The following is a 16,703-nucleotide window of genomic DNA, read 5'->3' as shown; positions in this document are numbered from 1 at the left end:
GTAGAGTGTAGTGGGGTGGACTGCAGTGTCATAGAATGCAATGTTGCATAGTAGATTAGAGTAGAATAGAGTGTAGTGGAAGAGAGTGCATGGGGCAGAGTAGAGTGGCACAGAGTTTAGTGGCGCAGAGTGCAGCGGCGCATAGTGCAACGGCACAGAGTAGAGTTTTGTAGAGTGCAGTGGTTTAGAGTGGCGTAAAGTGCAGTGGCATAGATCGGTAAAGAGTAAACTGACATAGTTTGCAATGGTGTAGAGTAGAGTATAGTGGTGTAAAGTATAGTGGGTTTGAGTAAAGTGGTGTTAAGTGGAGTGACGTAGAGTGCACTTGCGTAGAGTGCAGAGGCGTAGAATAAAGCAGAATGGAGTGTCGAACAGTAGGTTGCAGTGGTGTACAGTGCAATGGCATAGAGTGTATTGGTTTTGAGTAAAGTGGTGTGGAGTTTATTGGCATTGAGTGCAGTGGCGTAGAGTGCAGGGGCATAGAACGGAGTGGAGTGGCGCAGGGTAGATTTTAATGGTGTAGAGTGGGGAAATTCAAAGTAGAGTGGTGTAGAGTGTAGTGACATACAGTGCATTGTTGTAGAGTGCAGTAGGGTGGTTTAGAGTAAAGTGCAGTGGTGCAGAGAAGAACGGCGTAGAGTTCAATGACTGAGAGTGCAATGTTGCAGAGTAAAGTAGCATAGAGTGGAGTGATGCAGACTAGAGTGGAGTGGTGCAGGGTAAAGTGTAGTGGCATAGAGTGTTTTGGTGTAGAGTGCATTAACATATAGTGATGTGGTGTAGAGTGCATTGACGTGGAGTGCTCTGCCCTAGAGTGGTGCAGAGTAGAGTGGCATTGAGTGCACTGGTGTATAGTACAGTGTTGCAGAGTAAAATAGAGTGGAATAGAGTGTAGTGATGTAGAGTATAATGGTGTATAGGGCAGTGGCATAGAGTGAGGTGGCATAGAGTATAGTGGCACCGAGTATAGTGGTACAGAGTATGGTGGTGTAGCATGCGGTGGTGCAGGGTAGATTGGCGTGGAGTGCAGTGGTGGAGAGTAAAGCAGCATAGAGTGGAGAGTAGATTAGAGTGGCATAGGGTTGTTTGGTAGAGTGCACCGGTGTAGCATGGAGTGGCACTGAGTAGAGTGCAGTTGCAAAGAGTACAGTGGTGCATAGTATAGTATTGTGAGGTAGAACACATTGGCATAGGGTAGAGCGGTGTGGAGTAAAGAGGTGATAAATGGATTTGGGTATTGGATTGGGGATTGGATATTGGGTGGAGAAGTGTGGCTCAATGGTTAGAGCGGCAGACCCTGATGCAGAGGTCTGGCCCGTGACCAGGGTTCAATTCCCGCCTCGGCGGGTCTTGGGCTCAATTTCCTCGGACCTGATAATTCTCGCCACGGTGCCTACTCTAATTATGGTTCCCACTCTGCAACTCTGGGCAATAGCTTGCTTAATCTCCACAACGGCCCCAACAGCGCTGGGATGCCTGGCCTCACCTTGGGGGTGCCCAGGAGGGGGCACTTCACAGGGAAAAGCCAGGAAGGGTTCCACAGCGGTATGCGTTACAGCGCCAGGACACCCCAGTTGGGGTATTAGTGCGCTTTACAAGTACAAATTACATTTGTGCAGAGTAGAGTGCAGTGACGCAGTAAGGAGTGGGGTGGAGGGACAGTGTGAATTGGTGCACATAAAATTGAAGTGGTGTGGAGTGGAGTAAAGTGAAGTATGCCTGGTGTGGTACTGAACTGGCATTACAGAATACACATCTTCAATTAAACTGGCCAATACATTTGCTCAGTTTTACTGATAACAGTATATAGCAGACAAACTATAATTTGTGGAAATGTCCTCACCTAGGCCCTCATTTATGGGGATTTGGCGTAGGGCAGTGCAGCAAATCATCATCTAGGCCCTTATTCATGGGGATCTGGCGTAGGGCAGTGCAGAGGTGCAAGTCAGCTTCCTGTACTGCCCTGAGCCAAAGTGAAAGGGCAGGAATGCACCGTTTTTATGCAATAAAGTGCATTCCTGTCCTTTCCCCCTGCACTGGTGCCGTTTCTGCAGCCCAGTGCCAATGCAGGCACCCTTGCACCACGGTGCAAGGGTGCCTGTGTTGTCAACAGGATTGTTTTTGTGCGGGAAGTGGCACCTTCCAACACAGAAACAATCCTAAGAGGTGTTTTCCTCTTTCTATGTGTGATGAAGTATGCAGCACACATAGAAAGAGGAAAAAACAAGGAGAAATGAAGTTATTTCTCCTTGTTATGCCTCACCACAGGAGGCATGAGGTTCTGGTGCTTCCCCGAATTTACATGGTCTCGTAAATCTGGGTAAGTGTCAAAATCCATGGGAGCACCAATGGAACACCTCCCAAGCACAAAGTAAGGCAATGAAGCGATTTGCGCTGCCTTGTCTTACTTACTCTATATCTATGAAGCCATTCAAAGCAACACATAGTAGCTTTGCGTGGCCTCATAAATATGAATTTGTGATTTGCGCCACCATAGCGTCACAACACGTGATGCTCTGGTGTTGCAAGGTGCTTATACATATTCCCCCTTAGTGTACTGATTTGTTTTGCTCATTTTTAAATATTTGTTCCCATCACACTTCATAATTACTAAAGAATGCGCTCCCTTTGTGCTTTTCTTGTTCTGATATATTCTGAATTATCTGCACAGTTCATTTGCAGACATTAACATTGTGTTGTGTGCTAGAAAAAACATAACAGCATTGTACAGTCTTCCTCAAGTACACCACCAGAAGCCAGCATGATTGTCACATAAATTCTCTCTCTTTGAAGTCGGAGAAAGAAAAGTAAACAGCAAGCTCACTGGAAGACAGCACCTGACATTTGACCTCTGTCTTTGAACGTACAGCAATTCTCACAAAATAAGAACATGATTTAAAGTCCTGTTTATAGAAATAGAGCACTGGTGGAAGCATACAGTAAATAAGGTTTAGGCAATGGAAGGGGTAAACTCAAGATGGAAAGCCTAAAGCAAATAAAGCCAGAAAATAGAAAGCAAGCAAATTTGAGCTAAAAACCACAAAGCTAATGGTAAGAAATGGGCGGAATGCATTCCCAGGGAAGTTTTACAAATGTCCCCAAGATGTTGTTAGCAAACCAAGACAGCTGCGCTGTCTGGTAGGCTTTGACCTAAAATAGGGGTACAATGGCAGACCAGAGTTTTGTGTAATATTGCTTACAGTTTTGGGCATTTTTGTAATCCCCTTTGCGGCTATTACTTGAATTTCAGAATTAGACAATGTCAGCACATGTAAAGGTAAGGAAGGAAGGAAATTACTCAACAGGAACGTTTTATATATAGCTGTTTCACCTAGATGTGCTCCAGGAGCACACTTGTGGGATATGAACTGGGAAGCCTGAGTCCTCACCTTAGATGTGCCCTACGTTTAGACCCTAGGAAATCAGAGTAACCAGCAGCATGCAGAGCGGCATCGAGAAATATGCTTGAAGCTCTTTGAACAGCACCATGCAAATTAGAATGCTATCTCTGTAAGGAGGAAAACATGTCTCAGATGTCTTTCTGCTCACAGAGTAGATGGTGTCCATCCTTGTCGCACCACTGTGCTAACGGTGAGCAATGTGCAGGTATAGACCTGGAATAGGGCCTTGTGTGTCACTTTGTAATAGTAGTAGACCTGCTGATTCAAGTCTGCTTTCATGATTATTATTGTGGAGATGACAACACAAGGGTTTCACAAATACATGAGGTAAGAGGTAGAAACTAGCCTTGGCATTATGTCCAGATGAGATTCTGTGTTTATGTCTGTAGGTTCTGATAAGACTTACCCCGTCCCAGAGCCGATGTTCAAGTAGTCAGTCTCCATAATGCGGTCAGTGAAGTGGACGCAGGTCAGCATGTTAAACTCCTGTAGTGCTTCCCGGATCAGAGTCTTGGAGCTATCGCCTGGGTGAGGGTGGGACACAAAGGATTGAAAGTAAAGTTAGGATGGAAGGAGGGTGACACTGACATCTACACCAGAACTTCCTGGAGCTCACAAAACACAAATATAGCAGCTGCACTGAGAATCAGCATACTTGTCATTTGAAGATTGATCTATGGAAAAATCAGACAACTCTTGGGAGGTAGTAAACCTGCAATTGATTTCATCCACATTGCAATGGTCTTCAAAGGCACCAGGTGTTTACTCCACCCCATATTAGCCAATACTGTGCAGGTGTTCTCTATCTCCTGATTCTGCAAAGATGCCTTAACCAGTATTTGGAAGGAGCCTGGGTGTTCCATCAAGAGCAACCAATAACCACTGTATTGAGGAGACCCTCATCCCCACTGAGCTCGCACTCTAGGTGATGACCCCATCCAAGCTCAACTGTCTGAAAGAGAACTCATACTACTAGGAACCCCGGAGTGAATGTGGACACTCACCAGTGGTATGAAGGAGACCTCATATCTCTGTCTACATGCAAGGTGGACGAGGACCCCTCCAGTAACCAGTGGTATAAATGAAGACCTCCTTCTATCAGCCTGACCTCTGCTTCAAATACTTCTGCATGATCTTGTGTGGGAGAAACTCTAGCTCCCATCAGCCTATGTTGTGAAGGAGAACCATCAGCCTGTATTGAGTAGGACAACCCCTAAATCCTATCAGCCTGTATTGTGAAGAAGAGCCATCAGTCCCTAATTCCCCTCAGCCTGTATTGTTAAGCAGAACCCCTAACTCCCATCAGCCTGTTTTGAGAAGGAGAACCATCAGCCTGTATAGAATAGGACAACCCCTAAATCCTATCAGCTTGTATTGTGAAGGAGAACCACCAACCCCTAACTCCCCATAGCCTATATTGGGAAGAAAATCCCCCTAAGTCTCATCAGCATGTATTATGAAGAAGTTAACATGCACTTAAGATAATCTAGTAACCCGCCCTCTGATTACACACATCAAGCAGTATATGCAGAAGGAGTACTCGCTCCTGATGTCACCAAGTATAAAGTTTTCCTCCCAACCAGTCAGTTTTACATGAGGACTTTACAAAAGACAGTGATGAGTAGAAAGCCTGATACGCCACTGTGGCATACACTCTCTGGAGACGATATGGTTAAAGGGCTTATCCCCCTCCACCAGGAGCCCAGTCATAATGCACAGTGCTGTAACCACCTAGTATATAGAAGAACAATACATATATCTCACTAAATTCAGGAGCTATAACGAAGGGCACAATGACGCCCCCATTTGTGGAGCTTGGCCAGATGCATTGATTACACGTCACAGCACTGCGGGTCAGCTGCTTCCTGATGTCACCCTGGAACAAAAGGATTGGACTTCCTGGAAAAAGAGGAAATAAGGGCTTGAGTAGGGGACTGTTGCTTGCAAGCAGAATATCTTGGTTTGTTAGACACTCTTGCTGCATACACTGATATTCTGAAGATTAAGGAACAGCATTCTTTATCAGACAGCAGAAACACATATTACATTCTGGTTGATCTAAACACAGATTACATTTTGGTTAATCTGAATTCAGATTACATTCTGGTTGTTTTAAACACAGGTTATAATCTGGTTGATCTTGTCTCACCGAATAACAAACTCATTGAAAGTAGTTGCCTCTATGATAATAGGTTAGTCATTTGAGAAGGAATATGCGGCCACCAAACCAAGCCAAGCAGTGCAGCGGCATCTGAGGTAGGCACACATTGGCCCCAACCATGTCAGATTTCCAGGCTCAGCCCCCCATTGGAACATGGGTGCTAACTACTGGCATCTATAACTTTTATCATGCCAGTTTCAGTTGTATACTGACCAATATTCAAACCCATGGCAAAGTCATCGTCCACTGACTACCAATACTCTCCATTCTTAGAAGATATCAAAGCACCTCTTTTGGGCAATTTGAAGATCTTCCGTGGACTTCGGGGGAAATATGGGAGCTCCCGTTCTGAACATGAAGGGTGAGATGTAATTGGCAAGCGGTTGAATTAAATATATGCACCCATGATTGAGTTCGCTGCAGAGTTATGGTTTTTGATCAAACTCTTTGTCCATCAGATCATCAGTACAAACTAAGGTGTTAGTCATTTCCATCCAAGAGGCAACTGCTATTCTAAAAGTAAATAACAAACAATTATAGAGTGTTTTCTGTCCCTTTCCAACTTGCAATGCAGGAGACGGGGGACCCTCTGTAAGTCCTAAAACAGTGTGCTGCTTTTTAGTCAGCAACAGCTGAAGTATTGTAAGCTCAACCAGTTGTAAAGAAGGAGAACATAATAATCTTTTAAGCAAATGCTTAATTTACTATTGTAAAGATATAATGCTTCTAGGTACTGTGTCTGACCCTGGGCTACTGGAAAATGTCAGGAATGGTTTTCATATTTTCCTATAAGAAACTATATTTTGTCAATATATTTGTAATATTATATATTTAAAGTGTATAGATGGTCCCTTTAAAAAACATATCATAGGATAACCACAGACCTGATGTATAAAACATTTGTATAGTTGCAAACATCGGATTTGCTGTTTGAGGAAGGTAAAATTGTTTTCTAATATGTACTAATCCTCTTTTAGGAACTTGTAAATTATTTCATGATATTGTAATCTTTGTCACCAGCTGGCCACCATCCCTGTGATGGCATCCAATCAGAGTAAGTCACAACTTGTGACCATCCTCATTAATATTAATGACGTGAGGCAGATTGCACCTACTCCAAATTGGAATTTTGAGAAATTACATAATATTCACTAGCTGCTTAGCCCAAAAGGTAGGGTGCATGGTATTTAAACGTGGGACATGTACAAAGTTAATGGATGAGGGTTAGAGATGCATGTTGAAGTTTGGTAACCAAAAACAGAAGCTGTAGGAGAGGTGGAAAGCGTAAGCAAATATCCCTGACCAGCTCACCCATAGTGCATTGCCCTTGGATTGAGTGTGTTGGAACCTTGAGGCAAAGTTTAGTCATTATGCATTTTCTGCAGTTGCCAACAGGTCTATGTAAGTGGTGCAACAGTTGTTATGGTCCTCTGCGGTACAGGGTCTAGAAACAGCCGTCCCTTTAGGAGAATAGGCGACTTTCGCAATTGCATACAGTGGCAATCTTGGCAGCTGATCAACACTAGATCCTCTAGCTGACCCTCCACTTGAGACCATTGATTGACTAGGCATTGCTGTAATGGTCGCATCTTGAGCCTGGAATGTGGCTCTATTGATGTGCATGGTGCCATAGTTACTAGTAAATACTTAACAGTTCTAACTGGTAACTGTTTGCTTGGCTGAAATAGCAGGATTTTTTTTCAGATTTTTTTTATTGAGAGTTCAAGAGGATACAGAAATACAGTACTGCAAAATAAAGTGTATAGTGCACGACGATCAGGGTATTGATACTTGAGCTGCCTTACAGTTAAACACCGTACAGAGAAAAGATACAACAGTACAGATCCACAGTGCAAAGTGCAAAACATTAAGGATATACATACTGAAACTGTCTTACAAGTAAACATGTTGCAGAAAAGGAACGGAACATTCATATGGCAAAAAGTAAGAGATACATAAAGTGCATAAATGCATAACATAGAATAACAATAGTTTCGGAGGTAAACCATCGAGATTCAAACTATCTCAGGCTTAGCTATTCGATCCAAAACCAGCCACCTCCTCAGCCCATTTTAAGCCTTTCAATTGAAGACATTTTCCCTTGACTCTGGACTAGTTCCCCAAGGAGCTCCCTTCCTTGATGACCCTGATCTTAAAGCATTTTTTTTTACATTCTTTGATTTTGCTTAGTTTCACTCTCCAGGCTTGGAAGGAAGGTATCTTATTGGTTCGCCAGCTCTGTAAGATTAAAGATCTTGCTACTAGTGCTGCAATGTATAAGCACTCTTCTTGTGTGGTGCTTAGCATTCTATTGGGAGAGCACCTCAAAACTGCAATGGATATGTCGATGGAAATGGAGGGATCTTTGGTGATTCTTTAACATTCCCAGACAATGTGTGACCAGGTGCCACCATTCTCTTTAGCGCAGCAAAGACACCTGTCTTCAATTTATGGTATAGATATTATGTAGGAAAGAAGGAGTCCTATAGATTAGCCATTATGAATAAAATTGCATACGCTTAAGATTTGCGCCTCTCGGTGCTGAAACATTTAGTTTATTAATTCTGCTCCTAGCTAGTTTTGAGAGCTGCATCCCCTCAAATTTTTTCATATACGGGGAGAGACTTATTTTCGTCAAAAATGTTGACTCATGCACTGACCGACGACTGTGTGTCGGGGTATCAAATACTTCACTGATGCCTGCTCTTAAAGATATATTTCTTAAGTCAAATTTTCCAAAAGGGGATTAATTATGATGAATGACCATTTCAATATTGCTTTAGTGTGTAGGAGCCCCATTTCTATATCGGGCCATGACTTCCAGCAGTTGCCTATGGCAAAATCCAGAATCTGTGCATACCCATTTTCTTCCTATTTTTTTAAAAATACAGATATCTAACAAACATCTCTCCTCCGTATAAAAATGGGACAGCCTTGTCGAGCTATTGATTCTTGGAATACCATAAAATGTTAGGAATTGAGATTTTTGCTTAAACATCCATTGGAGGGTCTTATATCGTACTTTCTTAGGGTACTTAACTATTCTAGTAGGATCAACAATATTATACTCCATTAAGATTTTATTCATAAAGAAATGATCTGCCTCCGGGGGGTCTGATTCAGATAAAAATCTACAGCTATTATGTGCAAAACTTGTGTGTTAGTAGTTCCTAATATTTGGAAGGGACAACCCTCCCTCAGCAACAGGGTAGCTTAAAGTGCCCAGTGCCAGCCTCAGTGTTTTATTAGACCATAAGAAGGAGGAAAACATGCTATCTATCGCTTTAAAAAAATTATGCTTGTAGTGCTCACGGGGCCGCGGTAAATAGGACGTTAAATAATGGCAGAATAGACATACAAATTAGTGCCACTCGACCAAATATTAGTAATGGGAGTTGGTTCCATCATGCTAAAAGGCGTTTCACTTTTTGGATCAACGGGGTATAGTTCAAATGGAATATATCTTCTACTTTCTCCGTCACATAGATCCCTAAGTATCTCTTTGGGTGAGTGTTGTAGACGGTTCCAAAATCTGGCAATAATGAGTCGGTAGAACAGTTGCATAGTAAGATCTCCATTTTGGACTTATTTATTTTATAGCCTCCTATTGCCTGGAAATCTGAGAAAATCCTCTTGATTTCCACCTGGGTGTCATTTTTAGGATTTAAAAAAAGAATATCATCAGCATACAGTTTTATTTTAGCCATCCCTTGAAGGGGGAGGGTATACACCTTTTTCTGTCTGATTGCTAATGCTAGTGGCTCTATAAATAATGCAAATAAAATCGGTGGAAGAGGACTCCCTTGTCTGGTGCCTCTATTTATTGATGAATATCAAAAGGTGGCAGGGGATTGGATCACTTACTTGACCTGAGTAACCAGGGTTTGGAAATTTCGTGTAGGATACCTATAAAAAAACTCTCATTCACATACAGAGGTCAGGAAAGGCGGTATATCTTGATTCTCCACCCTGTTCTTAAAAACGTGGCAGCATCATCATCTGGTTCGTTTTGTATGCTTCCTCCATCCGGAGGTTAACCAATGGTTATTGCAGTAGTGATCAGAGAAGGGTGTGTCATGAACTCCATGAAGAGAGCCAGTAACCATTCATTCCTATGGGCCAGTAGGCCCATAGGAATGAATAGGATTTGTGCCCGCAATTTGTGAGTAACCAAGAGACACTGGCAAATTGCAGGCGCAATTTCAAGGATGCAAGGGTTTCAAAAGAACACCCTGTTGCACCCCTGAAGTGCCTCTATTTATTGGACAGGTGCCTATGATTATGGCTGAAACAGCAGGATGAGGGTTTTGAAAGATTGAATCCGTACTGCATTTAGGTAAGCTATTTCTATTTGTGAATTGAGGATAACCCCTAAGAAAGGCTGTATTTGTAAAAGTTGCAGGTGAGATTTAACTGCGTTGACTGTGAAACCTAGTTTATAAAGAAGGTTTAGGGTTGTTTGAGTATGTTGAAAAGAACTGTGATAGTCTTTGCATTTTGCCTCTATATGGCCGCCTTTGAGGAGCAGGTCATCCTACACCCACGCAACCCATATATCAACAACTTGAGGTTGTGGCAAAGGTACGTAGATGGTATTCTCATTTTTTGGAAAGGAGATCTAACTACCTGCTAAACCTTTTGCCAATGGATTAACAAACAGAATGAATATCTCAATTTCACCCACACCATAACAGACTCCTGTGTCCCGTTCTTGGATCTCAACATCAGACACCAAGATGGACACTTGAACACTACTCACTACAAGAAACCTACAAACAGGAACAGTTTGTCATTGTACAGTAGTCACCACCCGAGAGCCCTTAAAGATAACTTGCCCTTTGGGCAATTTTTGCGCATTAGGACAAATAGTATCTCTATAGCTGACTATAAAACTGAGGCACAAATCCTTGCTAAAAAATTGAGACAGAGAGAATATCCCTGACGTCATGTCATGAACTCCATGAAGAGAGCCAGAAACCATTCATTCCTATGGACCAATATGCCCATAGGAATGCATAGGATATGTGCCCGCAATTTGCGAGTAACCAAGAGACACTGGCAAATTGCAGGCGCAATTTCAAGGGTGCAAGGGTTTCAAAAGAACACCCTGTTGCACCCCTGAAATGTGCATGTGTGCACGTGGAGCACATACATGCCCTAACGGCATGTATGTGTCCCACATGGCACTCTGTAAAAAGCCAAAAAGTGCTTTTTGAAATGAAAACGCAAAATACCCGAACTCAAAGTTGGTGGTATTTTGCTATTCATTAAGGCAAAATCACAATTTGCGATGCCTACCAGCATAGCATTTAGGGAATCGCAAATTGTGATTCTCTAAATGCTTGCACAAAATAAGGAATCACAATTTTTGCGATTCCTTATTTTGCGTGCGGGTATTTGCCTACCTACATTGCTCACAGGCAAATTGCGATTGCAAATGCTGAAATTCTGCGATTTTTAGTGTTTACGTTCGCAGTTTGGCTTCCTACATCTGGCCCTATATCTTTAATTATTGTGTAGTGCAGTGCATTTTTTTTACATATTTTTAAAAAAACAAGATTTCAAGTAGTACAATTTTTCTGGGTAATATTGCGGTGCTGTGTTACTTATTTTTTTGAAAAAGTAACTATGTAAACAATTGAAAATACACCGTAGTACACTTTATTTGTAAAATATAGTGTATTTTTAAACTTTTTAGATAAATTCTTTATCTGTATTCTGTAATCCTGTAATCCAGATTTTCTGCCCAGCCGGCTGTGAAAAATCGAAATGACTTTCAGTCACCGCCCTGCCATCAAAAAAGCCTCTATCGAGTTCAATTGGGTCACCTGCTTTAACACATGATATCACCCTTCAAAAAGTATTCATTCACTTTCCACCTTAATGAGACCACCCTCTTGAACACCTTCTTTCACTCACATTTTTTAATCAAGATGCTGACAGGGATGGGAAGGGACATTCTGGCCTGAAAAATAAGAGACTTTTTGCTTAGCTGCCAATCGCTGGCATACTCACAGAAGAAAATGCATCTGGGAAGTTTGAGGATTTTTTTGCTGTTTTATGAGCACCAGATTACAATACACAAGGTAAAATTCAATAAATGTTTTACTTGCTTTAGTCACAAGGAGATTAACTGAGTTGCCGAGAATCATAAGCACCAAGACTCAAAGCTGGTTCCCTTCCCCAATTCTTATCACTCTATGGGTTTCTTGATAAATGCCAATCTGGGATCCCCAATAAAGTTTGCATCATCCCAACAAAAGGTAAATACCACAAGACATGCACAACCACTCCCTCCCTCCAAACACATTTACATTAAACTACCATTATGGCATACCCTCTCCATAGCTGTACATCCTCGCTCTTCAGACAAGCACACATCTGACCTCTGTGACCCTCCGTCAGACACAATGGCCTAGTATGCACACTCAGATGCCCACTTGGCCCATCCTACTCTACTGTCAATAAATTGTGTAGATGTTCACATCACCGCCCTCCTTTACCATCCTTTGTCAAACCCACCATTCTTCACAAAAACTCTCCCCCTCACTCCCACATAGGAATGTATCTCAACATGTCTGTTGGGCCTAGCATACTTGGTGTGGTTTTCCCCAACTTTTTGCCAGCAATCCTCCTGGTTTTGTTGACTACATGTTTTTGCTGGCCTTAGGGCTCTGCACACTTTACCATTGCTAACCAGTGCTAAAGTGCTTGTGCTCCCTCCCTAAAACTTAGTAACATTGGCTTACACCTAATTGGCACATTTAATTAATTTGTAAGACCCTAGTAAAGTGGTACTACAAGTAACCAATCCCTGTGAATTAAGTCCTACTGGTGGGCCTGCAGCCAACCACTTCAGTAGCCTTTAAAACATGTCTCAGGCTTGGCACTGCAGCCACTGTGTGCAGCTTCTAACTGACATTTTCACCTAGCAAAATAAACCTTTTGCCAGGCCCAAATCTTCCTTTGTAATACATATAGGTATCCCCTAGGATAGGTCTTAGCAGCCAATAGAACAGAGTTCAGTGTAGTTATAAAGTAGGACATGTACTTTTAAGTACATGTACTTTTAAGTTTTACAAGTCCTGGGGCCAGATGTAGGTAGCCCTTTACCGGTCGGAATCGGACGAAAATACCGATTTTCGGCCGTTTCCGACCGGTAAAGGGCTATGGAGATGTAGGGGCACAAAAAACGGACATATTCGGTAATTTTACTGATTCGGTAATTTTACCGAATCGTTAAAATTACAGAATCGGTAAATTTACTGATTCTGTAAAGTTTACCGATTCGGTAAAATTACCATTCGGTAAAATTACCGAATATGTATTTCAAGATGTAGGTAGCCCTTCTAACAGTGCTACAGGGCCTTGAGAATTCGGTATTTACCATGCAATACAATTGCATGGTAAATTACGAATTCTTGTGTACATGCACATCTGTGCAAGTACACCTGTGCTATGTGGCACACAGACATGCCCTAAGGGCATGAATGTGTGCCACATGGCGCAAAAGCCAGTTACAGGGGTGCAACAGGGTGTCAGAGTGACACCCTGTCCCCCTTAGCAATTCGGTATTTTTACCGATTCGGTAAATACCGAATCAGTATTTGCTATTGAATCCTATGGGCTTCAAGGCCCATAGGATTCAATAGCAAATACCGATTCAGTATTTACCGAATCGGTAAATACCGAATCTTTCCGATTCGGTAAAAAATACCGAATTTTTACCTACATCTCATTTACAGATTCATAAATACCGAATCGGTAAAATTCGGTATTTATGAATCGGTAAATGAGATTTACCTACATCTGGCCACTGGTAGTGAAAAACTCTGACATTTGCAAGGCCTACCTCTCCCATGTGATAACATTGGATTACCTTATTACATTAATAAGTGATACCTTTCAAATGGGAGCAGGTAAGATTGCAGAGTTTGGTCTCTAAAATATTGTAATTTAAAGTTATCGTTAATGGTAAAGTTGGATTTTAAGTCGCAATTCTGAACATGCCACTTTTTAAAAGTTGGCAGTTTCATGTCACAACCATTTGGTGCTTGCTGCCTATATCATGGGTCACATGACTGGGTGTAGCTGGCAGTTGGTCTTTGTGTATTACTCCCCAACAGTGAGACAAAGGTGGATTAGGTGTTTGCATGAAGGGCCATCTCTTTCAGGATGAAGAGGGGAACTGTCACCTACCACACTTGCACATTACAAAGGCTCTGCCTCAGCACACCCACAAAGGGTACTAGTCTTTTGTGCCCCAGATATGTTAGGGCCAGGGCACTGAGGCAGGAAATTCCAAGAATGTCTGTAGGGGATTGTTCAAAAGCTTCTCCCACTCCAAAGGGCATTAGGTGTAAGTAGTGAACTCCCAGGCCCAACTGTTCAGTACACTTCTGGACCAGTAGAAGACTCAGAATAAGGACTGTTATGCTACCCTGCTACCCTGTTACATGAGTGGAAAGGCCTGGACCTGCATATTCAACCCAGGACCACCAGAGTGACCACAATTGCTAGTTAACTGGCCTACTGAACAGAGCCTTAGGAAGACAAAAGGCTCCAACCATCTTGAACCCGGCACCTGGACCCATTCCTGCTTCGAGTGGTGCCCCTCAAGTGCTGAACCCTTGGAAGCAGGTTTACAGGTGAGCTGCCAACTCAGCTGTGGTCTCACCAGAACCAACACAACGCGATGTAAACCCGACACAGCTCTCCTAAGTGCCTCATCGAAACCAATGCAGCTACGATGCAAACCTGCATCTCAGCCTTCCCAGCAGACTTCATTGAAGCCCTCACAGCTCATCGGAACAGCCCCTGCAAGATTCATCCTCAACACTTCATAAATGAAGACCTCACTGCTTCTCTGGACTGCTGCTGCATGAGGCAACGCTTGAGAACTAGGATTTAAGGTACACTGCTCAGCAGGTCTAATATGATAGTCGTATCTGGCCTGCACAGTATCGTGGTTAGTCTGAATTTTACACTTTGTCCCGGTTCGGCACAACCAGTTAACCGCATATGGCGCTTTGTGCTTTTAAGCACTACTTTTACCTACATCTTCAAAATTGCATAACTCTGCTTCCACTAATTGGATTAGTGTCAAATAATTCATTACATTTTACTCTATTTTTCTGAAATAGTGTGGGATTTTGCTTGGGTTGTGTTTTTACTTTATTACTGTTTGAAGTTCTGCATAAATACTTTACACATTGTCTCCAAGTTAAGCCTGACTATTTTGTGCCAAGCTACCAGAGGGTTAAGCCCAGGTTCATTTGGGGTTTGCTTGTGTTTCACCCTGACTGAGATTGTGGTTGAGTAGGGTTTCACCTACTTCAACTAGTAACCCAATTTCCGATCAATGTCTATTACTCTCCACCACTCACTCAGAAAGTCCATGTTTTGGACTATTCTTTGTTAGCAGTGTTGTCTCTCTTACCTTTGTTGGATTCCAGAATTTGAGTGAAGATGAATTTTACGCTCTTTGTTGCTTCACCCTTCTGCTCTGCCAGTCTTTGGAGAGATAAGACAGCTTCCTTTAATTCTGTAGAGCCTACAAACATATAAAGCAACACTTAATCCCTGACATTTGAGTACTTTTACTATCTGTGGGTCTGAGTGAATATTAGTCCCGGACATGTGAATGAAATAGGCCTGGATGAGACTGCAGATAAACATCTTTCTGCGCATTTCCACGTGTAGCTTTGTGATATATAAAAGAACAGGTTCTGGTTTACTTTTTGAATTAATATTGTGCTGTGTGTGTATGCCTAGCCTACAAGAGTAGTGTGTGGGAGTAATCTGCAAAGAAGATTCATGTTAAAATATGTTATAACAGTGAGCACGTGACATTTAATATTTAATATATAGACGTCATCACTTCACGAGTGCATAAAACACAATGTGACCAGGTAGTGTCATTTTTAACATGGGAAAAGTGACCGACGGGTGTCGCAAGGGTTGTAAATAAGCCCCAGTGTGTTTACTGCTAGAATCACTCTGTTCCTCTCCTCTCACCTTCAATCCCTGCTTCTCTGCCCCTCGCTCTCTCTCGTTCTCTCTCCACTTCTCTTTCACTCTGTTTCGCTCTCTCTCGTAGCTTCTCCCCCGCTTTCTCTTCCTCCTTCTCCCACAATCTCTGTCTATTCTTCTTTCCAGCTCACTCCAGACCTCTCTCTCGCTCTCGCTTTTTCTGAGTAACTTTCTCAAACGTCCTCTCTTTCTTTCTTCCTCTGACACCGCATCTGTCTTCCTCTTCCTCTCTTTTCACTCCCTCTGTCTCTCTGTCCCTATATTTCTCTCCCATCTTCCTGTCTCTTTATTTACCTTTCTTCCCCATTCTTCCTCACCCACTCTCTTCTCACTCTCGCACTTTTCCGCTAGCTTCTGTTTCTCTCTGTTTTTAGTTTCCAGTTTTGTTTATCCTCTCTTTCAAGGCTTGGTTTCTCTTGCCTCTAATCCGGAGACGTGGTTGCTGTCTCTGTCTGGAGCGGTCTGTCTCCTGCTCTGAGGACCATCCTGGAGATCTCTCTTAACCCCTCCCATGCTCGTGACGGAACCGTTCCGTCACGAGCCTCGGATGGGCTGTGCTGGTGACGGAACGGTTCCGTCACGGCCCGCTCGCCGCGCCTGCGTGGCGCGAATTCCACGCCTGCGCTGACGTTCTAATGGGCGGGCGGGTCCGTGACGGAACCGTTCCGTCACAAGCACAGCTCACCCGAGGGCCGTGACGGAGCGGTTCCGACACGAGCACGGGACCGCCGCGCAGCCCCGCCTCCCCCTTAGCGCTGCGGCGGAATAGCCGCCGCAGCGAAGGGGTTAAAGAGATACCTCTAGGCGAGTCCTGGTTCTCTCCTCGGCCCTGATTTACTGCGGGTTGTGTTCATGTGGTTTTACTTGTCCTAATTCTGTGTCACACTTTGCCGGTGTGTGGCATCTATTTCACATTACCAATTCAACAGTAATGTGATTTTCAGAAATACTGAACAGTCACTTGATTGAGCTAAGAATTTGCAATATGGTTTATTGTGAAAGTAAACAAAATTCCTTTTCTAGAATTTGTCATGTAATCAAACAGCATCATTGCCTCAACTTCCCTTTGGAAAAGCTTGTAAAATGTTTACATGTTTCAATAGAGCATT

The 16,703-nt window shown here is 42.9% G+C and overlaps 1 protein-coding gene across 1 annotated transcript in view; it reads right to left on the bottom strand.

Annotated features, from left to right (window-relative positions):
* LOC144826359 (astacin-like metalloendopeptidase) overlaps positions 1–16,703 on the bottom strand; it is a 182,056-nt gene that overhangs the window by 115,761 nt on the left and 49,592 nt on the right. The window contains exons 4-6 of the mRNA XM_078684687.1: positions 15,002–15,115; positions 5,166–5,300; positions 3,808–3,925 (exon numbers count right to left, since the gene is read on the bottom strand). Of these exons, the coding sequence (XP_078540813.1) occupies positions 3,808–3,925; positions 5,166–5,300; positions 15,002–15,115 (367 nt within the window). The remainder of the gene's footprint in view (positions 1–3,807; positions 3,926–5,165; positions 5,301–15,001; positions 15,116–16,703) is intronic.

Source organism: Lissotriton helveticus, chromosome 3_2, assembly GCF_964261635.1.
Source record: "Lissotriton helveticus chromosome 3_2, aLisHel1.1, whole genome shotgun sequence".
Classification (NCBI taxonomy): Eukaryota; Metazoa; Chordata; class Amphibia; order Caudata; family Salamandridae; genus Lissotriton; species Lissotriton helveticus.
This window is presented reverse-complemented; position numbering and strand designations above follow the sequence as displayed.